At 39.9% G+C, this 27584-nt stretch overlaps 2 protein-coding genes across 9 annotated transcripts in view; both read right to left on the minus strand.

The window, feature by feature from the left end:
* Nucleotides 1-10951, minus strand: part of POLR3B (RNA polymerase III subunit B) — a 72233-nt gene extending 61282 nt beyond the window's left edge. Inside the window, exons 1-9 of one of the 2 annotated variants that reach the window (XM_002196597.7) lie at nucleotides 10712-10951; nucleotides 9196-9228; nucleotides 8641-8697; nucleotides 8495-8559; nucleotides 8053-8128; nucleotides 4881-4981; nucleotides 2581-2672; nucleotides 1808-1925; nucleotides 653-761 (exon numbers count right to left, since the gene is read on the minus strand). In XM_002196597.7, the coding sequence (XP_002196633.2) occupies nucleotides 653-761; nucleotides 1808-1925; nucleotides 2581-2672; nucleotides 4881-4981; nucleotides 8053-8128; nucleotides 8495-8559; nucleotides 8641-8697; nucleotides 9196-9228; nucleotides 10712-10777 (717 nt within the window). In that variant the 5' untranslated portion in view covers nucleotides 10778-10951. Of the gene's footprint in view, nucleotides 1-652; nucleotides 762-1807; nucleotides 1926-2580; nucleotides 2673-4880; nucleotides 4982-8052; nucleotides 8129-8494; nucleotides 8560-8640; nucleotides 8698-9195; nucleotides 9229-10136; nucleotides 10159-10711 lie in introns of those variants that run through there. The other variant, XM_072923460.1, reaches the window with a different exon arrangement.
* Nucleotides 10952-11995: 1044 nt separating this feature from the next.
* Nucleotides 11996-27584, minus strand: TCP11L2 (t-complex 11 like 2). Of its 7 annotated transcripts, none has more exons than XM_030263150.4 (11): nucleotides 27405-27584; nucleotides 24659-24771; nucleotides 22497-22670; nucleotides 21168-21300; nucleotides 20801-20921; nucleotides 19841-20061; nucleotides 18808-18944; nucleotides 17617-17804; nucleotides 16128-16309; nucleotides 15232-15404; nucleotides 11996-14675 (listed from the first exon to the last, which is right to left on the minus strand). In XM_030263150.4, exons 3-11 carry the CDS (start codon nucleotides 22630-22632, stop codon nucleotides 14431-14433), a joined length of 1536 nt encoding a protein of 511 aa, XP_030119010.4. In that variant the 5' UTR covers nucleotides 22633-22670; nucleotides 24659-24771; nucleotides 27405-27584; the 3' UTR covers nucleotides 11996-14430. The 7 variants fall into 7 exon arrangements, with proteins under 7 accessions (XP_030119010.4, XP_030119008.4, XP_072779562.1 ...); XM_030263148.4 differs by having other exon boundaries at nucleotides 14268-14675; nucleotides 21168-21303; nucleotides 27405-27536; XM_072923461.1 differs by lacking the exon at nucleotides 27405-27584 and adding an exon at nucleotides 27304-27323 and having other exon boundaries at nucleotides 14268-14675; nucleotides 21168-21303.

The following is a 27584-nucleotide window of genomic DNA, read 5'->3' on the forward strand; positions in this document are numbered from 1 at the left end:
GCGACCACCTCTCCAAACCTGTGCTGTAACCCACTACAGAGAACACAAAAAGAGAATTTTGCCTACATCCTTCCAGAGGCTTTTTTGTGCCTCCAAGAACGCAGCCCAGTCTCCTCCTGCCCACACAACGTACCGGGTTGTAAAGCCACAGCAAAGCAGGACAGGACAGGAAGGAGCTGCAGCTGTCGGCAGGACAGCTCTCAGCCTAAGGCCTGGCCGTGCCCTGCTGTCTTCTCCAGCAGCTGGACAGAGCATGTCCACCCACCACCTTTCCCGGCAGTAGTCCATACACTGGATTTCACAGACAGAAAACCAGAAACAATGACCCTTAACACAACTTGCAACATAGCTCATAACAAACCAAAATTCTTCTGACTTGTAGCAACAGAGATACCTCATAAGGCAGAGTAAGAGGGTGGCAGGTATTTGTCGTGGCCCAGCAATGCTCTCCTTGCAGGAAAATACAGCATTTATTCTCCTTTTCGCTGTACAATAAAGATGACTTCCCAGGGGAAAAAAGCTTGCAGTTTCTAAGCTCTGCCAAGTCCTTCTGTACATATTAACTTGAGAGCGGCTGTCAGTCTTCATTCTTGAACTACAGCACAGCATTTCCACCCCCCTTTTTTTTTTTCCAAACAAGCAGCTGTGTTACCTTAAATATGATAGCAATGGGAATATCTTCTGACAAAGTGTTGTGCCTCAGGTAAAATCTTCCTTGTTTCACAACCATATTTGTTCTGCTTTTCTTCTCATGAGTGGAACTGGAGTTAAAACAAAAATAATACTATGTCCAACAGAGTGTTTGCACTGATTCTTAGTATCTTTTGTATAGAATTTAGCAAGCTTGAACAATCTTTCAGCTGAATTAATCCCACTTTCTCCTCTTTTAAAAATTACATCAAACCAGTCAAGGATCAGCCTGTAACTTCAAGGGTGTTATCACCTGTGCTGGGGACTATTTGGAATATTTGACTTAAGCAAGCAGAAGTCTGTACTTTTCAAAATCATCTTTACATGCTTTGATTATCAGTTTTGATGTAACCAGCAAGGTCAAACTGTGAACAAGTACTGCAACAACAGTGGTAACAACATCATAACAGCACTTGGTGGTCCATTAACCTCATCCAGACTTACTGAGAGACAGCAGAGCAGCTAGGAGAGAAGTGAGGCCTCTGGAGAAGAAAAAGCAGCCCTCACACTGAATAGTGACAAGTACCATACAATAGACCAGAATGCAGCTTAAAAAATAAAAAACAACCAACCAAAGGCCAAACAAAATAGAAACAAAACTTGATCAAGGAGGAAAGGCCAAATTTAGACTACTTTGCCATTTTCAGAAATTTGTGTTGTACGAAAATATTTGTTTCCTCCTCAGCTGCCACTGCCTTTAAAAGTTTTATGCTAATTTTATGTAGAGAGGCAGACAAAAGGTAACATCCAATTTCCACTGCAGTAATTTCATGTTACTTGCTGCAAATTGAGACCAAACACCATCAATTACAAAGTGCACTTTGTTACATTAAAAATTAGAACTTGCTTTTCCTAATCTGAGATGAATCCTGAAACACATGAACAACTCTCACTGATTTTTATGGGAATATTATACTGTTTAGGGATTGAAGTTTTAGCATACAAAATGACAGTAGCAAGACAGGAGCACTGAATGTCTACAGCTTTTTCTTCAGCTTTTTTTTTTTTTTTTTTAAACTATACTAGGAAGAAACCTCCACAGCTACTTAAACTTCACCAACGAAGTTCTAAAGCTTTGGGTTTATCTCCTTTATTAAATGGTAAGAATTTACCATACCTGGTAACAGAAGCACCGACTGTGCCTTTTCTATCAGCTTCAACAATGATTCTGTTTTTGGATAACTGCTCTTGAATAAGAATGACTTTCTCTACACCTTTAACAATGAAATAGCCACCTAGTTAACAGAAAAAAAATATTTTACATGTCAGTACCCTTGCACCTTACTTGGCTCCTCCAATATGCCTTTGAATATAAATTATTAGAAAGTAAACAATAAGTACACAATGGGAGAGTAAATTCTCACTTACAAGAGTAATGACCAAACTTGACAGATAAAAAACAAAGAAGTTGTTTGTTATAACCCTCCAACTCCTCTCTAGATATCAAATAATACCATGCATTATATGTAACACTTTATTCTTGCTTTACAAAAGGCAATGACAAAGGAATTCCCACTCTGGAGGACATTATATTCCTTTCTTTCTTAATCTGTTTAATTTTCAATGAATGAACTCCAACCTTTTTTCCATATAGCACATCACTGTACAACACCATATACAAAATTAAAAATAAAATATTCTAAATTTTGGTGTGTTGCTTTTTGGGGTTGAAAACTTTGTCTGAAAATACCAACTATTCATGTTCTCAACAAAACCCTGACAATTTATTTTAGTTGCAAGCACACACTTGAGAAGTTTCCACAATGACTTAAAAGTGGCAGGAAACATACCAAAGGGGTATTTCTTTGCTGAAAAAGATTTAAAACTCAAAACACAGATGGGAAAAGAAAAAAAAAAAAACAAACCAAAAAAACATGAGTGAAAATGTACCTGGATCTAACGGACACTCATTTAGTTTGGCAAATTCTGCGGGAGTTTTCCCAGTAAGTACACAATTGGAGCTACGCAGCATTATAGGCATTCTGCAAGAAAACCAGTTACAATTTAACTTCAGACTCAGACAGAAAAATATGAATAGTCAAATTCAGAACAAAAACCAGGCTGAATAAACTAGAGATACACATTTAAGGTAATCAGAACTCATGCATGCTGTAACCAACAGTATGCTCATTTGAGCCCACCTTATTTCATTGAACTTGTAATTCAAAAGAGACCTGAAACTGGACACCTGCAAGCAGAAACTACAGACTTCCTATTTAATTGCTGTGCAGCTACTCAGGCATTGTGACAAGCAGGGTCACCAAGGCCAATGACAATTAGTGCAAAGACTCCTGGCCCCCAAAACAGTCTGCAGAGAAGAACATGCCATGGCAGATTTGCTGTTACCAGTTTTTATTAGATAAAGTTAGTTCATATCTCATTTCCCACACAGGAATGACACCTTCTGGCTGCAGAGAGATAGTGCCTCTAATTCATAACCTAAGCATGAAGTTTCCCCAGTAGTAAGCTCTGATTTCTCTGATGTCTTAGCAGAGAAGCCTGCAAGCAAGCATTTTGTGAAGCAACATGTGGTGGAAAGATATTTCAAGAAATTTTAAAAAATTCAATGCTTAGGGAAATAAATAAAAGAAAAACTAAAGATTCACAGACTGCATATGAGGCAAAACTTCATCATGAGGGCAGTCAAACAGTGCAAAAGCTGCACAGGGAAGCTGGACAGTCTGCATTCATGGAGGTCTTCAGGACCTGACAAAATGAAGCACTGAGCAACCTGGTTTATCACAGAGCTGACCCATTTTGAGCAGGAGACGGTACTGGAGGCTGAGGAGATTTTCAACCTGAATTTTTCTGTCTGAATTGTTCTATGATAAATCATGGAATGCTTACTTTCAATTTGGCTTATTTAACAACTAACCAGCAATGACATTGCAGTTATTATTGAAAAGTGTACTTTTATAGTCAGCTTCATAGTGTACCTTTTCACTCTCAGGTTTTTCATTAAAACTTTGGAAAGAGAGTAGTTTACTTCCAAAGAGAAAGCTGTATTTCACAAAAGACAAAAGGAGTTTACCACTACATCTACCAAAAGACCTCCATGCCTTTAGCCCTCTTCTACAGAAAAGCTGACTTTTGACCCAGCTTACAGAACTTCACTCCTTGGTGGACAGCCTTTGTAAGAACTGTGTTCCAAGTGTTTTCTAAAACACACATTGACAAAAATTATTCATGAGTCCTACTACACAAATACTTTCAACCTCTGAGATTTTACATTCAAATTTACTTCAATAAAAAACAAGATTGGACTATACTTCTTGTATTCAGATCTCATAAATTATTTTCCTTGCTGTTTTCATATTCTTATATCCTAAAAGAAAACTGATGAACTAAAATGCTGAATTTCTGCAGAGTATAAAAAGCTATCTTGTCACTGTATTTCACTGAGAAAGTGCTTCCTAGAGATAAGAAGCTTCCTATGACAAGCAAAATCTATCACACACAATATAACCTTAATGCATTGGCTGTTTATATCGGAAACAGGAAGCAGTTGGCATAAGGTAAAATGGAATACTCAAATACCATTACTGAAAACTACAGTGAAACATCAGTTCCAGTCCAAACTGCATGTCAAACAAGAGCATTTGCCAAAGGAAACAAGTATAATACCAGGGACAGATGAGGAAAATTATTTCCCATGGAAATAATAACTAGATATTAACAGTTTTTAACAGCAAAAAACTTTTTGCATGTATGCCCTTAAAGCCAGTCTAACATTGTAATTTAAGCAATTTAAAATTAAAGCTTAACTTGTGCAGCAGAACAAATGCTTGCTTTCCTGGTTTTATAATCCACCTTCCACAGATGCTACTCTACATACTATGTATGAAAGACTGATTAATTTGGCTATAAAGCAAACATGCCTGATTTCATTTTACAATAATGCATCTTGCAGCTCCAGGCATGCATTTTCCTCTCGTTTTATACCAACACAATTAGAGACAACATTTATCCTTTTATCCATCCTTCTCTGGAAGGAGACGTTATCAGAAGCTTTTGCAAAACAAGATCTTAGACCCTAAAAATCCTGTACAGCTGTTTATGAAGAGTTGCCTGCTCATTGTTTCTTTTAACAAGGGAGCAAGGTTGGCCTACATCAGTTTTTCAGTAAAAACTCTTCTCAGCATGGCAGTACATGAAAACTGATAGCAGCAGCTGAGCAGGTGGTGCCTCACCTGCCAATGGGTAATGCATTGCGGATGATCCTCTGGCTGCCTCGGGTGTACTCAATATCCACAGTAATCGGTGCAGAATAGGTCATGTCCCTCAGGCGGCACTGGAAGGACAACAGGCACACAACAGGTCAGGTGTTGCCTCAAGAATCTCTCTTAAAAACAGCCCTGTCCTGTAAATTCTCACAAAGAAATCAAGCAAAGCAAAGCTTCGGCAACATCTTCATGATACCTGAAGAATGTTTGACACACTCTCCTGTTTAAAACAAAATCTAAGAAAGTCCAAATACAATTTTCAAAATTAACAGCAGATCTGTGCCTTCAGAAGACAGCACTGCAGAGCTTAACTTCTAAACTCTCTAATTAAACCAACAGGTCTAATTAAACCAACATGTCTAATCAGCAGAGCTGGCACAAAGATCAGTGTGTCTGAGCAGTGCTCAGCTCAGGGACACTTCTATACTGCAGACTCTCAACAGCTGAAGACCTGTGCTGCCATATGAAGTCTGACAGAATGGAAAGGCACAAGATTGAGAGACACACCATGCTACTTTATTATCAGAATGAGCAAACCTCACTGTACAGTACCATTTCTAAAGATGACTTACAGAAGGCTCACTACAGAATCACTTCCTGCAAAGATTCCCAGAATTTGTCTGCAAATTCCTTGGAGACCAAGAGAAGCAAAATAAACATATCTAAGGCATTAGATACCTCAAGGCTCAATAATTTCTAATCCAATATTTCTAGTCTGCTCTCCCCAGCCTCACTCTAAGATGTTTCCAGCCCCTAAGGTACTGCGTCTCTTCATGCAAGACAGGCCTTACTGCCTCTGCTGAACGCAACAGAGCAACTCACAGCAGGTCATTCGTGACCTCACTGAGCATGCTTTGCCCTTCAGCTCCAGTGTTACAGGTTTATCAGCAGTCAGACTTGCACTTACACTTCTGCAGTCCTTCAATGTATTGATAATGTACTAATAAAAGGCAATTAAGATTGTGCTGTGTATTGAAGATGCAGCTCTATAGAAAAATACGCCTCAACAATCTTCACAAACTTGATGCTTCCCCTCTTCATGCTACAAAGTAAACATCTTCTCCAGTAATAAAACACTGATATACAATAGCATCTTTCAAGCCATACCTTGAAGGAAACTAGGTGCCATTCTGATCCCAGCAACTACATCCAATTTAAAAGTAACTGAGAGTATTTCCATATCCTAATTACTTTAAATTCATCGGTATGAATAATTTGTGAAACTCCCGTAAGGACTGGAGGAAAAAGAGTTAGACAGGCTTTAGTACTACCTGGGGGAAAAAATTAAGTACTACTTGGGACTCTCTGGGTATGCTTTTTTAACACAAGACACAGATATAAAATACAAATTACAGTGCAATATTCCAGTATGTGTATTTTTGTATCACCTTCCTTGAGGTAACTTCTTACTATAGACACCTGAAAATAAAAGATAGGCATGACTTGATATACACTCAGACCCTCATAAAAATCTAATGATTTTAGGTGGTTTTGGGAAGGAATTTTATAAGCTTTCAACAGAGAAATATAACAGCAGACTCCTATCTAATATTCTTTTAAGGCACCCAGGCTTGACCTGAGCAGCATCCTATTTAAGAAAATAACTATGGTCTCTGTTTGTGTACAGAACAGCAACAATAAAGAGATATTATGCACTAGCATTAAGCATCAATGAGAATATACAGGACACAAGAATATCTCATTCTAAACTTAAGGTCAATATGCTCTATAAGCATTTATTTTGCCTTCTTCTGCATGTACAGACACTTTAGCTATACAGCAAGCAAGCATATTAATACCTGAATTCTTGAATATGAGCTATTGGCCACAAACAATTTTTTGCATAAAATTTCACTCATATTAATGTTTCCTGTTGCATTTTATGCATATTCACATTTACTGACAGAACATTAACTACATATTTGTGAGATGCAGCAACAATCATGTATTACACCTGGCTGAGTTACTGGCTTTATTTTAAAGCTTTCCATCAAACCAAAAGATATTAGAGTGAGGTCACTGCAGACAAAGTGGCTATGCCCGAGTGGCAGCCACTAGACAGCTGATTCTTACAGAATTTCTCCAAAGCACAGAATCTATTTCATTATAGTCTAGATTAGATGCCAAAAAACATTTCAAGTATCAAGTGGACAGAGCAAGGAAAAAGCATCTGATACATGAACTGAGTTATGAGGTTGACAACAGGCTGCATGCAGGTAAATAAGTGCAAGTTCCAAGCTCAGTTCTCCCTCCAGAGACCAAAAAGAAGTGGTCACTACCTCTGTTGCAGTGGTATAAATCTCAAAGCACAGTAGCAGGAGAGAAATACTGTGTTCCTGAGCACTTTGAAGAGAACTGAATGTCTCTAGATACTTGAAAGCAATCCTAAGAAGTTCAAAGCTTATGTTAGCTTATGGCTTTCTCATACATACAGGCACTACCTTGTATCCTGTTGGTCAAAACCAGGAGATTTTCTGATTTCAGTCACAGCACCATGTCCTCCTACACACATCTTTATTCCAGAAGTACACAACCCATCTGGTAACCTACACACCTACAGCACTGCAATGAAATAAAATATACCCCCAGAAGGATAATGTTCTTCTGTAGCTTCTTGTAATTTTAACAATTTCCATCTGTTTCTGCTTAAAATTCCCACATTTGCTTCATGAATCAGACTTTAAAAATAAGAGCAAAAAATCAGATACGAGTTCTCAAAGACTGGAAAGGAAACAGAGACTTAAGTGACCTATGGTGCAGACAGTAGCAAGGCTAATATTAAAAATAAGTAAATGAGAATATCAAAAAACCCTACATTATGGCATGAGGACTTCAGCTCTGTCATGAGGAGAGCCACAAGATGAAGCAAGAGAAGTACTTTTCACTACTTTCATAGAAACCCATTCAAATTCACCTAACACAAAATACTGAATACAGCAAAAAAAAAAAAAAACAAACCTCAACAATTCAGAATAAAATTAAAAAGATTTATGTAATGATGTTTAAGTCTCTGAAGCTTCCTTTTACAGTGATGCTGGAATGCAATGCATTACCTAATGTAACACACATGTACTCAAAATTACATGCAGCTATTTTCCAAGACAAAAAACCTCTACAAGACAGATGCAAATATTAATACCTCGTGAGGTGATACAGGTCGTGTCACATTGAAGCTTTCCTCCACATCTGGAGTACCCACATAGATATTGAGGTACCTGTAAGACAGTTTCAAAATGAGCAATGAGGCAAATATTTTTCAAAGAATCTGAAGGAAGCAAAATTTTACATACACTGAAAAATTAAATTACTTTGATGAACACAATTTGACAATAATGAGCAATGATTCTTCCTAAAGTGACTCACTGTATTTGAGTTGTGGTCAAATTAGTTCAAATTTAGCCTGCATGTGCAGTAAACCTTTAAATCTTCCCATATTTCATTGCATAAAGTAAGAGATAAGTCATGAAAAACACCCTCTTGATTTATACCTACAGAAGTGCTTATAAACACTTTATAGTGGATAACAAACCCCTGAGACAGTACTCATGCTGCTATGGATATGGAAATCATCTCAGGCTTACTTCAGGTACCACATTGGGTCGGCATCACTTGTCACTTTTTCATTGGCCTTCATGATTTTTTTTATCTGGAGGAGAAAAAGAACAAAATGGAACCATGGCCTTTTCTGAGTATTAAGAGCCACTCTCCCCCACCCAGGAAAGCCTACCTCAACATTGATGAAATAGTTGAATGAGTCTATGTGCTGCTTCACCAGTCCTTTCACCTGAAAAATAATGCACACAGCAAATAAAATCAGCTTCAGTAACGTTAATCACATAAGGCAGAAATTAAGATATAAGCATTTATAACCGGGTTTGGATAACTGTGCTAAATTCCTTCAGCTGACAAACTTCTGGGAAGTGGCTGGATGCTCACTCTGGTTCTACACTACATTTCCAAGTTTACACTGGAACTGTCATATAAAGAGCATGGATAGCATCTCTGAGAGCTAGTAAAATAGGAAAATGATCTGGAAACATTACATATATACAGTATGGGCTGAGATAACCACACCAAAATGCAAACCTCCAGGAGGATATCTCCATAAAATAATCTCTAAATTAATTAAGAAAACAATCTATGGAACAAGTCTACTGATAACTGCAAGGAACTAAAACAAAAGGCAAAATCCACTATTCTGGGAAATAGTAAAAGCCAGAAGAAGGGAATGGAAAGTTAGATAGGAGATTAAATATTCACACCATGAGTGTGTAGCACTAACCTTTAGAAATGCTGGAAGAAGCCTCCATTTTTCCTGAAAACAAAAACAGTTTGAGACACCTTTCCAAGGAGTAGCCAAATATCTAACATGCCTGAGCCTCTGTCTACATGTTTTATTTCTATTGCTGTTTTTTGAACAGTAACATTGTTTAAAATCAGATCCATTTAGGAAAAAAACAACAAAGAAACAACTGTCTAAAGCCAACAGAGGTGGATAAAAATTATCTGGATCATCTCAGTAAACCATACATACAGTATTTACTTGGGATGCAATTGCACACGGCCTTTCCTGAGAGTAACTTCTGTGAAAATATAGTTTTCTGAGAAAACTCCTTAACACCATGTCCTCATTTAAGACCAACTAATGTTTTTTTGGTTTTGTTCTGTTAACACTGTAAATTATATTTGTAGAAAGGGAAGATTTCCTACAACATTTACTTTGCAAAATACATGCAAGAATCTCAGTCCTCGGAGAAGATATAACACTTACCAGGAACCTAAATCCTACAGAGATTTAGCAAAAGTACTGACAAGTGCTAAGTGTATCAAGGCTCCTACAAACTTTCTCCCATCTCTAATCATCAATGAGCACAGGGAACATCTCTATGCCAGCCCCACGTTTTCCCCACCACGGCAGTGCAAAAACTTGCATGTATCTTTGGCTGGAGACAAAATCCTTTTATTTACAAGGAGTGTTCCCAGCCCTCATATGCTTCTCCATCTACTACCATTTAAAAATACCACAAAATTAATAACCAAAAACACCTGTAGAGAGTTGTTAGCTTTCTTCTACCCACAGAAATGGTGATGGTCCTCCTGGCTTTCAGCCTTCACTGCTGCTGTTTGTTAATCTACTAATCTTGCTTGTGATCCCAATTTAACATCCAATAATGGCAAAGCTAATGCAGTAAAAAGAGACGTGCAGAATGGTGTGGTTTTTACCAAAGAGACGTGCAGAATGGTGTGGCTTTTACCACTGGTCCCTTGTAGTTGATATGCAGTAGCGTTTACAGTCTGGAAAGATGAAGTGTGCTTGATTTCAGGTTTTTATAATGTAAATGTTATGTCTAAAAAAAGGGCTTTCATCTGTTAAACAGTAATGCAATTAAACTGATGACCTAAGGATGAGAGTAATGGTTTTAATTTTAAGTAAATACTTCAAGGCCAGGCTGGAAGGAGAACGGTGCAGCGGAAGGTGTCCGTGCCAGGGCAGGGGGATGGAAGGACACGAGCTGCGAGGGCCCTGCCACCCCGGGCCGCCGGGACTCTGCGTGCGGGACACAGCTCGGGCAGACTGGGGACGGGCCCGGGTTCATGAGGGGCTGCCCAGGAACAGCTCGGACCGAGCAAACCCCCACCAAACACCCACACACACCCAGCGGCGCAGCACGGGCAGCGGGCACTCCACGTGTGCGCCGCCACAAGACTCCTTCCACCCCAGCCAGGCTCAGCTCAGCCCGGCCACGCTCCGGGAGAGCCCGAGGCGCGCCCGGCCGCTTGCCCCTTGCCCCGCTGACCTCCACCGTGTTGACCGGGGCCGCCGCCTGCTCCGGGGTGAGCGCACCGAGCCCCAGCGCCTCCATGGCCACCCGCGCACCGCGGCGCTGCGGCGCACCGCGTCCCCAGCGCTCCGGCGCGGCCCCGAAGGTTCCGGCCCCGCGCAGCCCGGGCACCTCCGAGCGCTGAGCGCGGCCAGGCCCCGGCAGCCGCTCCTCCCTCTGCTCCGCGGCCCGCCCCTCCTCTGCTCCCCGGCCCGCTCCTCCCTCTGCTCCGCGGCCCGCCCCTCACGGTACCCTGCAGCCCGCTCCTCCCTCTGCTCCGCGGCCCGCCCCTCACGGTACCCTGCAGCCCGCTCCTCCCTCTGCTCCGCGGCTCGCCCCTCACGGTACCCTGCAGCCCGCTCCTCCCTCTGCTCCGCGGCCCGCCCCTCACGGTACCCTGCAGCCCGCCCCTCCTCTGCCCCGCGGCCCGCCCCTCACGGCGCCCTGCCGCCCGCCCCGCTGAGGCACTGCGGAGCTGGCAGCGCCCCGAGGTTTCCCCTGAATCCAACTGAAAGCAGTTGGGCTTTAAACGGCTTTCCTGCAGTTTTTAGCATGTAAAGCAACGCGGGGAAACAGCTTTTAGCGTTGTTGTTGACTGCTGTAGCTGAATCATCTACAAACCTACTCGTTCTCTTGTACAAGGCTCGGTGCTATAGAGACACCAAAATCGCAGTCAAATGGGGAGCTAACGCATCTGCCCCAGTTCAAGATGAAACAAGAAGCACTAGTGATCTCTGCACATTCCTGTGGCAGTAAGGTTTTGAGATACATATATATATAAATATAATAGTTGGTGAGTAAGTTCTAAAAGCGGAGTGTGAAAACAGTGCATACAGACGTCTACTGTGGCTCGGGTTCCACATGAGTAACACTGACAGGGTTGGGTCTGAGCTCCACCCATCCTGGACACTAAGGCCCCTACCCTGAAGAGGAGTAACATTTCAGACTCCTTCCATTTGGTTTCCTGCCTAAGGAACAGTCAGCGGAGAATTTGTTTCATACGTGGCAATCCATGTTTAATCCATGCAAGGCCTCTGTTGGGCACAGGGAGAAGCTTGGAGCAGCTTCTCAGAGAAGCCAGCCAGCCCGGCAGTCCACTGCTCCTCCAACTCTGCCGTGTAAACCCAATACTTCCTTCATCCAAGTAGTCAGATTTAAGCAGACAACTGTCTTCAATATTATTTGTACAGCTGGGTTAAACTCAGTGCTCTACCGAAGGAGCTGCTTCTGAGAAGTAACAGAAAAACAGTCACAACAGAATAATAGTGAAGTCATTTATCTTTGGCATTCAACAATTTGTTGCATTTAATAACGTTTGTATAAATGACTTTTCACCACTGCTAGTATCACGAACAAAATTTAATGCATACAAATCCTCAAAACTTGTTTTTTAATAAAGCTGCTACAGAATAGCATCTCGTTTCACAAGGACAACTTCTGAGTAGAGGCAAGTGCATTTCAGCCACAGTAGCATAAACAGCATGCAACACATGACATTAAACAGATGCAATGTCCCCGTTGGAAACATTAAATTAAAACACATGAAACAATCACTTGAAACACAGGCCATACTATAAAATGCCCTTTGCAAGTCACTTTAATCACCAAACCCCTCCAAAAAATTCTATGTTTTGAGTATTTACTAGTAAAAACTATTATGACAGTTTTCCCAGCTCATTAAAGAGCTAAAGTTTGTGTTTATTTGTACAATAGAATGGATATAAAATATTATAATTAAAAGTTCATAATCATATTAACACCTTCAAATGTTCATAAAATCCTCCTTTGGCTGAAGTTCAAAATCATGTAGGTAACTTCTAATATTGTAGCAAATCACTAAGCTTCATTCCTTCTACCTGCTTTTGAAATGCATTCTTCTCTTAATTATTTTGAATTGCCTACCAAAATTTCATATTCATCTGAGCAAGCCTGGCTTACCTAGTGGCACAGTTATGATAGTCTAAGAGTTCCTTTTTTCTAGGTTTTCCAGGAAACGATTCCCTTTAAAATATGTATTCATCTTTATTTTGTGCAATGTGTTCACAAGGGATAGAACAGAAGTGCACTAGAGAACTTTCTCTAAAAAGGCATTTTGAAGAAAGTTTTCCTTAACATTTACTTGTGAACAAAGTCCTTGGACATTGAAGAACAACTGAATAGAAGTAATTTCCTTTGCTATAAAGGGTACACATTCTTGTAGAAATGGACTACAAAACCACAGTGCTAATAATGCCCAGGTTTTTTTAGACCTTTATAATAGACACTGTAATGTACATTAAACAATTTGTGTGACACATTACGCTTTTACAGGTTATTTTTGTCTCTTCATAAAAATAGATTGCAATATAAAACATTAAAAACAAGCTCTAACTTGTACCACACTGAGGTTTTCTATATATGACATCTTAAAATGAGTATTATATGGTAATATAGTAAAATATAATTTTCAAGTAAATTATTCAATTTCATAGACAAGAACATGTCTATAATATGTATTCCAGCACTATCTAATAATCCCAGTAATCTGAAATATGCAAGATAAAGTCTATGTAAACTTAAAGAAGTTCACTTCCACGTTTCTCCATTTCAATTCTATTCATTTTCTGTATGCAAGATTCCCAATGCCTTAAGTGGGCACTAAGTATTGGGGCCCAGTCCAAAGAAATTGGAGGAAAACAGGAGCATTTCTCACACACTTCATAAAAAAAGTGAATCTAATAATATTTTCAGAAATGACTCGTTACTCAAGTTCTTGCTTTCAGGCCTAAGAATATCTTGTGAAAAATTTACATTCTATTAGACAAGGGCATGAAGGGGCAGCTCTTCTGTGGTACACTGTAAGGTCAGGGTTAAGTGCTTTTGGGGATAAAGGTTAGGAAGACCTAACTTAAAAATACTTAACACCCATCTATTAAGATGAAAGATCAATACATACACATATTAAAGATCTGTATGACCTCCACTGATTAAACAAGATGCTTATAAACACTTCATATACAGAAATTTACTCCACCCCCCCCCCACCATCATGTTTCTCAGGTGTTTATCGTTAATATCAGAGTTGAGAAGTTCCGAATGATTCCTACTTGAAGTGGTGAATGCTGCTTCTGTAACTGCAATCCTGCAGATTGTAACACTGGCTTTCCTTAATGTAACAGAGGCAAAATTCTGGGTCCAGTAATTGAACGAGGACCTCAACTTGGCCTAGTATGAACTTAGGTTTGGTTATCAAAGCAGTTATGCTATACTGTCTTCTTCAAAGTATTCTCAGAAACATAATTGCTGTCTGAGATGTTACTCTAAAAAAATACAATGTAAGCATATTACATTTTATCTACAGTTGTTCTGTCATTTCCTAATATGCATTGCTATATGTAAATATATTTGAGTTGAAAAATAACATTGTTTTGATGGTGGCAAAACATCAAGTACATTGCCAGATCTTTCCTACTGCAAGTCATAATAAATGCTTGCTATGGAAATTAATAATTCACTGGCAATGACAATCCATTAACAAATATTTGTCTATTAAAATATATATATATGACCTTGACATTAATTTCTTTACAGTGAGTTTCAGAAACTATCTGTATACATTTTACAAGACCTTTCCTCATCAACAGTCACTGGAGTAGGCTGTTCTTAGAGATGTGACTTCCCCACTATCTTGGAAGATTAAAAAAAGGGTACATTTTTTAATTGCTAGATGTTTCTGCTTCTGTTTTCTCCATTGCTGCCTCAGGAAAAAGCAGTTTTCTAAGTATGTTTGCATAGAATGGTCCATACACTTTTTTATTGAAGTTTACAATGCTTGCATACTGAGATCCCAGAAACTCTATCTCTGTCTGAATCACAGAAAGGCCTCCTGGCATAGTAGGCATACACTTCTGAAAACTTGGAAGAGCAAGCAAGCTTCTCATGAAGAGCTGGATTCGTTTGTCTGAAATGGAATATAAAGTATGCTCAGAACAAATGTCACTTTGTAAGTACACTGCACATCAGCACAGCAAAAAATCTAACAATGTAATCAACAACTCTTTCCCAAGATTGTTTTGGGGTGGGAAACAATACTGTAAGATTCTTCAGTTTAGCTACTGCAAGGTGGACACAGCATAAACCTACTGCAACAAGTTACATTAACTAATATGAAGTAAACTCAAAAGAAGGAAAAAACCGGTAGGTTTAAACCTAGAATGGATAGAAAGAAGACTAAACAATACTCACTTTATCTAAATTCTTCTCCAAAATACTAGGCTGCCTAGGCGTGTCCCTATATGCACTTTTACAATTATTTCTAGCTGTGACTAACCACACTCTGCAGCATACCAAGAACACCATCTCTAAGTAAACACCACAACCTTACTCTTAGTTGAGCCAGTGTTCTACTGCAGTAGGAAAATAGTTTTAGAAAATAATTAGACAGCTGATTAAGCTTGCTGGGAATAAGTTTATAAACAGACACATAGAATATGACAATTAGGTAGTATTTTACTAACCAATCAAGGAACAGACAGGATTATTCTTCTCAACAACATGAGCAATTTGACCCATTAAATTACTCTGCATTTCTTCACTAAGAGTGGGAAGACCTCTTTCACTTAGAGACTTGTTCACTATGCTGCAAATCTGGACACCAATAGCATTCAGAGCCTCCTTCAAGTCAAAACTTCTGGAAGAAACAGAAAAGCATGAAATTATGCAATTTCTGTAGCATAGGTTGTAAAGTGCCCCCACTTGTCTCCTTTCCCTTTTTATTTTCAACCTGGTCTCTGCAATGAGAATTTTGAAATGTTTTCATCTTTTACTGCAGATTTATGTAAATCTACATATACAGGAAAATGTCTGTGTGGAAGCTGAAATAAGGACCTAGCTGTGATTCAAATGGGAAAAGTAATTTCAAGTGTGCAGCAGTGACCCCAGTTCACTTTATCCTTGTGCCTAGGTGTTTTTCTGGGCCACGTGCATAGCATTTCATGAGAAAAAAACAGAGTGGAAAACTTTTAAAAGACAGTCGCATACATCCAACTTGCCTGTTGTACAAGCAGGCAAAGAAATAGGCAGCCAAGTAACTTGAACTACCTACAAGTTTGAAGCAACTCCCAAGAGGAGTTAGTGAATGTATTGAATGCCACAATCTCTCCAGTATTAGGAATGTATGAATGAACTTTACTACTAGGTTCAAAAATCTGTACATTAACATCAAGACTAAGATTTCATTAAAATCTACCTTTGAAAACATGTGTCTAACATATAGCAGCCTTGTATCATAAAGAGAATGTATGACTGATTAACATTTCTATTAATAACAAGCACTAGCTATGACACTAGAATTGTTTCCAATTATTTACTGTCAAAAAAAAGAGTTAAAAAAGGAAGCAAAAAAAGGCCTTACTTCTTATTCATGCCTTCAAGAAGAGGAAAAGAGATCCTTTTCAGCTGGTCAGCAAAATCAGGCACATCTACAATTGCTGCACCCACCATGTTATTTGTTATGAGAGAAACACAAGCTATGACTTTTAATTGATTGAGCTTTTCTCTCAGTTCCTGAAGGCGAACTTCATCTGTTATTAGAGTCTAGAATTGAAACAATAATACTAATTTAGCAATAAGGAGGGAGAGAGGGAGGAAAAGGACAGATTGAGGATGTAGCCATGAAGCACTACTATTTTTAATTACAAATACACAAACCCAGAGGAGACAGCAACTGAAATACCCTAAACATGTAGTATAGTATGAAGTGGCATTATGTGCAAGTACCAGAAGTAAACCTGTGGTGGGAAGAATAGTAATGAGGAAACTGAGGACATTGCACCTTATTCTTCATCACTCCTAACAAATCTGCAACCAACAATTCAGCCCACAACATGGAATGCTCAGAGGATCCAGAGGACGTTGTAATGACCAAGTTACAGATAGAACAGTCATCTGGATTTGGGTGTCTTTTGAAAAAATGTCAAGATTTGTAACTGATGGATAATAACAAACAACTGTGCTTGACAACCACCAATTCAACCACCAGAGCAGGTTCTGCAAGTGATACACAACCCATTCCAGGCAAAAAGCCAGCTGATCATACCAAGAATATAAGTAATCCCCCACAGCAAGATGTAGCTGGAGTTCATTTCAGGTTACAAGGAGTTCATCCTGAGCAGCACAGGGGCATTAACATCCAAGTGCAGTTGGTAGCAATTTCATAATATGGCAAGCTCGATCTACCAGAGGACAACTACATGTAGTTCTTACTCAAAACTGCCCACAGAAAGGTAAGAAAGTCCACTGTCTGAGAACACCAAGAGCATCCCCATGCATTTAACAAATTCTCTGCCAAGCCATCCTACATGTAGCTAAGGCCCTCCCTGGGAAAGCAAATTTTAGCCCTGACTGGTGGCAAATTTCACACTGGCTTTATAGAAAGTTTCAGAGGTTAGTAATCAGGAACTGGAGGGAAAAACTAAACACTGAGTCTTGAAGCAATAGTTCACACTGAAAGGGAAAATACCTACTTTATAGAGGCCTCAAGTTTTTATTGATTCTGTTCTAAAGAGCGATCTCACCAATTCCTGCTGCTGTTAAAGAAACAGGGTGGTACAGTCAGTTCTTTTAAAGATATAGAAAGCCAAGACTGCTCTTAGGGTGGAGCTGGTGAGCTATGATTCGAAAGAGGGAGAACAACCTCTACCTTGTTCTTTTCTGGTTGTTGATTTGCCAATCTCAAATTTCAGAAACTGGACTAGAATATAATCTCTGAATTTCAAATTTACTGTGCAGAAGTTTAGGGAGTAAAAAAGAGTAGTCGCTTCTGTCATCAATAGCAGGATTATTGTATCACACCAATGATTTCATATAGCTGGTAATCTGAAGACACCAAATACATTTCTTACCTCTGGAATTGTTTTGCAATAATCCCACTGTAACAGTTTCAAGTAGCCATTGTTTAGCACCAGTGTAGGACTAATAATTGGTTTTGAATTACTATCAGCACCAGGGGATGATGAAGACTCGGCAGAAATAGATGACAATTCATCTTCTATTGATTCCTTTATCCATTCTGTTGTGAGATTCAGGGCACCTAAGCATTGCAAATAGCACAGATTTACTGCATGCCTTCATCAAAATAAGCACTATCTTGAGAAAAAAAATATTTGTATACATAAGAGAATTCAACTTCTGAAGACAAACATAGTAGATAGCTGAGTCTTCAAAAATGGTAATTCTCTCACTTTCTTTCACTGATCACCTTTAAAGTCTACCTGGTTTGTACAAACCCAGCCACAAATTGTTAAGACTTCAGACAGGATTTTTAGGTAATAGAAGTCTCAAAGTTTGAGTTCCCAAAGGATTGTTTTTCCTTTTTTGGAGAGGCCACTTATCAGACAGGGTGTAAGACTGAAAAGCAGAGGTGAAGGAAGATTAAAACATTTGAATTTTTTTCTGGTAGAGTTTTTCTCAGGCTGCATAAGTGAACACTGCAGGCCCTACCAGTGGCTCAGGGCTCCTATTTTAGAAGCCCCTGCTCCAGATGTCAGTATGTCAGTATTCTTCTTGGAGGATGTATTTCTGAACACTGTTTAACCAAATCACACAAAAATTGTAATAGTGGATCAAGTTGACTTTGTATCATCTAAAAAAATTTTGTTCAGAGCCTGCCTTTTGTTTATTAAAAAATTGATCTTACCCCTTCCAGCTTTCAGGCACACTAACTGGTTTTACATGTTTACTTCACACTAACAACAGAACAGTTGCACATAAAAAAGAGAAGTCTCATCTTATGTAGGGCTTCTGCATCCAGACAGCAAGAGTCACCACTTGTTTGTTTTTCAGACACTAACCAATTTGGCAAATATAAGTTTGTCTGAAAGCACCCCAGATTACAGACAGACAAACTTGACAGCAAGTCAAGCAATCATCCAATGATAGTTTGCTAGTCAAAAAAATTTTCCCATTACTTACATACAGACACAAAATTGAAGTTTTCCTCTACGTTAACTGCAACTTGTAGAGTTTTCACACCATGTATTTAAATAGTTTTATTTTCAAAGTAAAGTTTCAATTAAATATAGCATGGTACATACTTGGTGTTTCTTCAAGAATTTCCTGGAATTTTGTTCTTTCATAGTCCACCAAGTTATGCCAGAGGTACGGTCTAAGGCTTTTAATTGTGTAATTTGCCATATCCACTTTCATCAGGTCCAAAACATGGAATATTTGTCTGAAAAGAGGAATTTAAAATTTCACAGTTTAATTTAATCTATTGATTTTCACCAGCACACATGAAGCACATGGACATAACCACTTTAATTTCAATTTTGGAGAAGTGAATGCCTTCGCTGTCATTTCAGAGTAAAAGATATGTTACCTATCATCTGGAATTCTTGAAGGAGTGTATATATAAGGCTTGGCCTAAGTTAAAAAGAACACTACTAATGTAGCATCACTAAATGCTACAGCCCTGTAACTATGTTTTTAAAAAACTACATGAATTGGTGTATTTCAGCCTAAATTAACAAATTTTAACTTTTTGGTCACTAATTGCATTAAGAGAAACAATCATTCTGACCCAATTGTTTTGATCCCCACATATATACACAGTAGAACAACTACCATTTAGTCTTAATATTTCAGCATACCTCAGGAGCATCGTTTTCTGCCCTGTATGCAAATGTTTTACCCAAGTTCAAGTAATAAGATCTTAACTAAAGAGCTTTTAAATCCACAGTCTGGCCTTCTAGAAGAAGCATGCAATTAACACTTCCAGAAGAAACAGTACAAGTGTGCTGCTTACATTCTGTAAGAATGAACAAGACAGAAAAAAAAAGAGTTTCTGAAATGAGATTACTGCAAGAGTTGTTGGCTTAGCTATTCCAAGCCACCTGGTTTCATCTAGGTATCCTACTCATTTTATTACAAAGTGAGATACACAATCTGATCAGTGTGTCAGAGCTCTTCCCCTTTAATGCTTCAGGAAGTTCTCCTATAGTTCGAGAACAGGTGTTATGCAAACTGACACAATTTTAGACTTCCTTTACCCAGCACCCCTGTCTTCCACTGTCTGCTAGCCTTTCAGAGAGGAGTTTTCTTTTCTAAAAAACACACTTAAATACCAACCTCAGTAACTCTACAATATTGTCAGTTGCTTTTAACTGTTTTATGTCGTTGTCTCTTACTGGAGCACATAACTTTCCCATAGTGTTGATGATATAGTTAGCTAGCCCAGGAATATCAACAGCATTGTGTTCTGCCTGTTGTCTTATAAGATCCGTATCTAGAACTTCACAAATTTGATTGTGCATCCTGTTTGCTCCAGGAGTCAGGAATGAAAGAAGAATCTAAATTGGAAGGGGGGGAAAAAAGAAAAAGCTTATCAATAAAAACCAAACCACTTAGTAAGCACACTTGATTGAAATTTTAATATTCATGTCAGGTGTATAGAGCTGACAGATTATAACCAGACATTTTAAGACTGAACATCAAAGGTTATGGGGAAAAAAGGACTGTTTGGAAAAAAAACCCAAAAAACCAAAAAAACAAACCAGTACAGTTCTGCAAAAATGCTCGAAATAATAAAACAAAAAGCAAGTCATCAAGCAGACCCATTCAAAAGCTGGGAGGCTACCCTGTAAAACAAACATTTACTAACTTAAAGTTCTGAAAGACTTAGTCTTGTGCCAGGATTGAAGGTTTGTATGCTCACCTGTGTGATAATCAAACAATGAAGTCTAAGTGGGCAGGTGCTATCATGTTTATATTGTTGTTCATGCCCTAAGCTCGCAGTATGACTCTGGAAACAGGCTAGTAGAGATGTGAAGCTTTAGGAACAGAACTTTCAGCTGATCACTGTGCAGTGAAAGTTCAGTGGATATGCCAGTGTTTGTTTGTGGCCATATTCCTGGTTAATATAAATATATTACAAATAGACATCTATTTTCAGTTCTGAATAAAATCATGGCTTCATATTATAACAAGAAAACTAGGTGTTGGCTCAGCTAAGTTAAGCAGACCCTTCAATGAACTAAGGGACTCCTAAAGCTAAGCTGACAAAACGATAGAGAGAAGGAAGAACATTACCTCTTTAATTTCCTCAAAGAGCTTGATAGCATGTTCGTATTCTGGAGGATCTTCATTCAGTTCCGATTCCAAATGATCCCAAAATGCCTTGTGTACAATTTGTTTCACTGTGCCTGCAAAGCTGTGGAGTAAGGCGATTAGATGGGGGAAAAACTCCCAACTAGCTTTCATCCTTGTAACTGTTTCAGACGGGACTGATCACTTGATGGGAAACACACCTCCCACACCTCCCCAAATACTATGCCCTGCAACCACATCTTTCTTGGGTGTTGGATCATCAGCTCCCAAAACACAGTCTAGACTGCTCCATTCATTTCTCCTCTCTTTCCAACACCAGCACTGCTTTTTTCAAAGTTCAAACTCTTACCTGTTTTGTGGGTAGTCTTCATGTTTTATGCAAAAATTTGCGTTTACAGCAATTTCATGAGCTAGAGTCCAGTTTGACAGATTTCTTGTAGCTGCCATCAGTTCATCAAATGTGATAACCTTGGGAGGACTTGCTGCTGGAACAAACAAGATCAATTCAAGCCAAATATCTATAGCTGATAAGTGCAATTGAATATACTAAAACCTAGAAATTTTACTGCTTGCTAATTGGACTCCAGTACCCTGAAGAAGAAACCAAAGATTACCAAGTCTTTATATCTTCCTAAAACACTAACTCAGGAAACTCCCAGCTTATCAGGGGTGTGTGTGTTTGTGGGGAAATACCACACAACCCTCAAAACATTTTGGGGAGCATTTTCGTATTTCCACATGTGAACTAAGATATCTTTTTTCCATTTAAAATGGGATCTTGCATTCCACAGATTTCCTACTAACTGTTCTGTCAAAGCCACCCAACCAAAAGCATGAGCAGTAAGAGATACCAGATGTCCACTATAATTCCAAGCACATGATGGCTATATTGCCTGTTGAAAAGGTTCTGAAGTTACTGACTTGCAAACTCTCCAACTCAAGATCAGCAGATCTTTCGTCTGCTGTGGAATATAAGTTATACTGATTTTTTAGGAGTTAGCAGCAATGACAAAAACTCTACACTGGAAAACAAGAGCAAATTCCCAAAGTTTCTAAATCCTCAAATTCTATAATTTAATTTAGCATTTGGAAGACTGGTAACAAAGAAAGACAAAGAGCCAGCTGCCATCTGCAGCTCTACTAACTAGCTTGTTTTAATGTAAGACTTCATTTACACGGATGTAAGAAGTAAGCATGGTCTGCAAATGCTTACAGACACATACAAACTACATTTTAACCAAGGTTTTACTTACCATTACTCAAATTATCTTCCTTGTGCAAATATGTGTCTTCTGTTGGTACTACAAAATCTCTAAGTTACAGAATTAATTTTTAAGTGCAGGGATCAAACAGAAGAAACCCACCCTTTGCACAAAGGCATATCTGGTTGAGTGGGAGGCTGCTACCAATGTCAAGATTAGGAAGACCATGGTGACACACTTTTCTTACAGTTTCTGAAGGGAAGGAGTGCACAGGGAAATCCCCATGGATAAAGCTGCTGCTGGTATTCCACACACAGGAGATGCACCGCTTCACAGCAGAGAGAAAGCCATGCCTCTCTGTTAATAATCTTAAATAGATTCAGAATCCCAGGTTCTACCCACGACAGCAAAGAGAAACAAGGTAAGTTAGCCTTATTGGTCCATGCACAGTGCAGGTAAGGCTGAAATAAGCTTACACGCTGGGGAGCTGGGTTTGCTTGAAGAATCACTGTTAAAGCTCTGCCTGGAATATTCCGAGTCGCTGGAAGAAGCTGTGCTTTCCGAGAGCCGTGAAGAATCTGAGTCACTGTTCTGCTCATCATTGAGAGGCATTCTGATTCCCTTTACCTTGTTTACACAGTAAACAAGACCTGGAAAGACAAACACAATTCCCATAAAACCAGCATGTACTGCTGTTTGTTTCTCAAAAGTCAGCTACTGATCATTATATTGTGGATGAAAATCAAGTAGTTGCCTTTCCTAAACAGGAAAAGCAAAGGAAAGGATCTGGCTTGACATGCAAAATCATATCGTTACCAACAAACTATACATGTTCTGTAAGAAAGCTTTGTATCTTCAGCTGTTTCATAACTTAATGATTATGTTGGAGACAGTCCCTAACTTGGTTATATTTCAAAAAATGAAAGACTATCCACAAGAACCCCTGAAGCTGCTTGTTCAAGAATTTTGGTAGTTTTCAACGTCCGTGAAGGCGTTTCATGATGTCACAATTCCCCACCTGACCTCACGAAGAAGTGGCGTGTAGCAATGAGTTTCCTTCCACAAACAGGCTGCACTGAGTGTAACAACTGTGAAGCAAACACAGAAGTTGCAGGGGGAGAACACTCAGAGTTTTACATTTCTGACAGGGTGTAGCTGAAAGTCTGGCTTGCTGCTTTAGGTGGGTCTGTGCTCAGTATCAGATCAACAATGGCACAGACCCAAAAACCACTCCTCCTAGGGATGAAGGTGGATAGCTTTTCTGGTTTAAGTCAAATGGCAACTCTGAGCCTCTAACATTCTATTCAGCAGAGACAACAACCTCCACTGAGAAGTGTGGTGCTTCATAGTGTTTCTGTCTATGTAAAGAAACTGCTTCCCAGGCAGATAATCTGCAATTGCAGAAAATGTGGACAGCTGCACATTGTGATGCAGATGATTAACAACTGCATGACAGGAAGTGAAAAATATGTTCATAATAATATTAAAATGAGAACCTGGAAGTCAGCTGTAATTACTACCAAAGGAATTTGGCCCAGATACCAAAAGTAGCTGTCCATCTCTGATTATGGCCATGAAGCATTCTGTAGTGGACCTTATGAAGAGACATAGGCAGCAATGGTTTCCATCAGCAAATGTAATTAATATGTAACTTCATCTATTATTAAAACACATCAACTTCAGTAGGCAGGGAATACCACACTTTACAACTGCTGAATTTCAAAAAAAAATAACTTCTGGCAATAAAAGGATGATCTTGGTCTGTACTTATGAGAAAAACATATTGTGTGTTGATAGGGTCCTGGGATAGACAAAAGGTAGTGAAAATGAAGAATACTTTATGCTGGCACCTGGTTACAGCTTAAGGCATTTGACTTTATGGGTACCAACTCATCCTGAATAGGCCTTTATAACTTGATGAGCTACTACACTGATGAGCACCCCCTGTTAATTGAGATGATTAACATTTCTTAAGTGTATGTTTACTCTTCCTCCTCTCCCAAGAGGAAAGAGGATGCTTTTGAGCACCTTATTTATGTCATACTTTACATTGGGTTTTTGTGTGAAAAGAATTGGTCACATTAGCAAGAACACAGCTAACAGTTTATCACTATACTGGAGAAGCCAGTAAGAGACACTTGACTAGAACACAGAGGTCATGCATTCAGAACTTTCAACATTACCAGTGATCCTAAGCATCATAACTCTTATTAGAACAGTAATTTTTAAATTTTGAGCAAGAAAATATTTAAAACAGTATTGGCTAAACAAGACAGAGTTGTAAGAGAACCTAAAAAATGCAAAACACAGATATTTTGACTTGGAAATTGTATGGAAGTTACAATTAGAAATGGGTCACTAGCTAATGCTAGAGAAGAAACAAACTACTTCTTCAATTAAAATCTGTGTTACAGATCCCAAAGTTAATGCTGATCAGAAACTAGTTGTGACAAACTAGTTGTAGAACATACTTGAGGTTGTTCATGTTGAACTGCTCACTTAAAATATGGTAACACTGTACAAAGCCTGCAAGGTTTTTATTACTCTCCAACTGATTATTTTTAATCAATATAAGAACCATTTATTTCCAGGCTTTAATCTTGTATAACATCCCTTTATTTCCATACAAATAACTAACCTCCAAAAGATTAATGTTGCAGGACGTGGTCCATCAAAATTTTGCAGTGTAGCGGCCCAAAGTCTTGCAAATCACTTGCCGAGTGTGAGCAATTCACAGCGTGTCTACTGCTTCTGTTCAGGTGTTAACAACATGGAAGAGGGTAAATGATCATTAAAACTCCAAATACTCTCACATATTTCCACACCATCATTTCACGAACTTCCTCTTACCTCTAGGTATGACAATGTTAATAAATATTCAGCTTTGCAAGGTTCTTCTGAGAGAAGCACTAAAACCAGCCATGAAGGCAAGTCAGCACTGCCATTTTCCACTCCATCTTGATTTCCAAGAAGATCAAGTGGTTAAGGTAGAATTAGAAGTCTGTACAAATTAAGTCCTTAAGCACTAATCCCAGCAAATGATCAGTGCAAATAATCAGCTGCATTTCAAAGACGCACATGGCATTTTGATGTATCAAGACCATACCTGCTCCCACAATATATGCACACATACAGACAGCAGAGATGTCCGTAGAGTGCTTCAGAAGGCTTAATTTAAGTAAGTAGTTTCAACACTGCAACAGGAGGTGACATACAAAAAACCACTGCAATCTTTTACCACACTAAATACATTTCCTAGTAGAATGCTTCAAGCACAATGGGAAGTAAGAATGGGTGTACTCTGCAGATTCAGAACATTATTGCTAAATTCTAAGTTCAAAAGATAAACACATCAAACTAAATGTACATGAATATACAAGCAGAACCTGCAGGGGCCATCTAAGACACTTAATCAAAAATACAGTCATTGAGCATATGAAAGGTAAGCACAAACCAAAAATGACATTTCTAATTAGTTACAATAGACAACTGCGTCACTTAGTCTTTGCTTTATAGCATACACTGGAAGAACTGATTTTCCTTACATTTTTGTAGATAGCACAGAAGTTCTCATTAATAACTAATGACCAAGTTAATTTAGAACTTTAAGTTTAAATTAGTATAATGGTCACAGAAAAATATTTTAAAAAGCTCTTCAGCCTTGCAAGATCTCTTTGTAACTTGCTATCTTGGATAAAGAATACCATCTTGTGTTTTTTTTTAATGCTTATTAATTATTACATATTAGGCTGTTGTTTTAATACATATATTAATATCCCAACTGTTCTATTAAAGAGTCAGCCTGAGGTTACAACCTGATTTACTCAGTTGCATTAAAGACCACTCACATTTACATTTATATTAGGTTGGACACCATCACAGTGGACTTCATCACACTATTTGCTTTCTTTCAATCAGTACCATACTGTAGGGTTTTTTAAGGATAAACTCTTTGGAAGACCCCAAGATTCTAGCTAATTTAACAATGAAGAAATAAATTCGCACATTTCTGCTATTTAGACAGGTGAGGATTATTCTTTTTAGTAAAAAGAAAATCAAAACGTAACTGTAGATGCTTAAAGACATCTTGTCCTTAACTGGTTACTTCTTAACTTAAAACTTATCAAGACTGCAAGATCAGGTTAGTTTTAGAAGGCACAAACACGCTTTTTATTTCTGTAGGTTTGCTTTGGAAGTAATTTTACAAAGCAGCTGGGGGGAGGAGAGAGGAAGACAGTTTCACAGTTTGCTGGGTATTTTCTTCAGATACCATCTTCAAGCAATGGTTTTCCACAGCCCTGTTTTGTTCAAAGGAAGTGTGCATGGACACAGAGACTTATGAGTGCTCTGTCCAGTTTTACCACTACGAAGGTCTTAACTTTATTTATTCTGCTGGGTTCACATTCTTACTATCTTCAAGCTGGCACCGACTGAATCTCATTTGATCTCGAGTTTCCCTTTCACTGACTCCACCTCTGTCAGCACTAACGACACGAGATCAGAAAAGAGCCTTTGTTAGGAGTTACTCGCATTTCCACCCGCCTCGTTTTTCACAGCTTACAGCCGACATTTCTCCCCTTTAGCTTTCTAGTTCCTCAGCTCTCGGAATAGACACTTCGTGAAGGCTAAAAAAAACTGCATCGGCGAGAGTGAGATGCGGCCGAGCGGCCCGAGCGCTGCCCGCGGAGCGCCCTCCGCCCGGACAGGTCGGTGATGCTCGGGGGCCGCGGTCCCCGAGGGGAGCCCGGGGCCGTCCTGCCCGCTGCCCTCCCCGCGGGGGGAGCGACACCGAGGGGAGCCGGCGGCTCCTCCTCTTCCTCCATCTGTTTCGCCGCCTGTCTCCTCCCCCGGCCCCATGTTTTTAACACTTAGCAAAGGCAGGAGTTTGGCACCCGCCGACCAAAACAAACAGCGTTTCCAAGGACGGGCCCGGGGGGGAGGGAGTCCGGGGGAGAAGAAGGAGGGAACACTCCGTGTCAGCCCCCGAGAAGGCGAGCCCGGGGAGGGCTCGGGGTGCCCCTGCCCTACCAGCCGGGGCTGCACGGGGGGACCCTGCGGCTGCGCCCGTCGGGCGGATGGTCCCGGCGGACACCAAGGGATGGGAAAGCCCCGGAAACACGGGGCAAGGGGAGAACTACGGACCAGCGCAGGAACTACGAAACCCACCTGCTGCACCGGGTGCTCCACCCGGGCAGCGGGGCGACGGGCCAGTCCACCACCTCCCTGCCACCCACACCGCACAGGAGGGTGGCAGCCCCCGAGCCAGCGCTGTCCCGGACTCACCCCGCGACTAATCGCCCAGCGTGCCCGGACACCCCGCCGCGTGTCAGCTCCGCCGGCCGGCCGGAGCAGCCCTGCCCCGCTGTCCCCCGCCGGTCACTCACCGCTGCCCCTCGCCGTCCTGCCCCGCTGTCCCCCGCCGGTCACTCACCGCTGCCCCTCGCCGTCCTACGCGGCGCTCGGCGGCACCGCACAGAACCCCCCCTTCAGATTTAAAGACCCAGCCCGGACTATTTAGTGTCTTCCTCGGGCACGTCCATCTCTGACGGCGGAAGGGGGGAGCC

This window comes from Taeniopygia guttata, chromosome 1A (genome assembly GCF_048771995.1).
Source record: "Taeniopygia guttata chromosome 1A, bTaeGut7.mat, whole genome shotgun sequence".
Lineage (NCBI taxonomy): Eukaryota > Metazoa > Chordata > Aves > Passeriformes > Estrildidae > Taeniopygia > Taeniopygia guttata.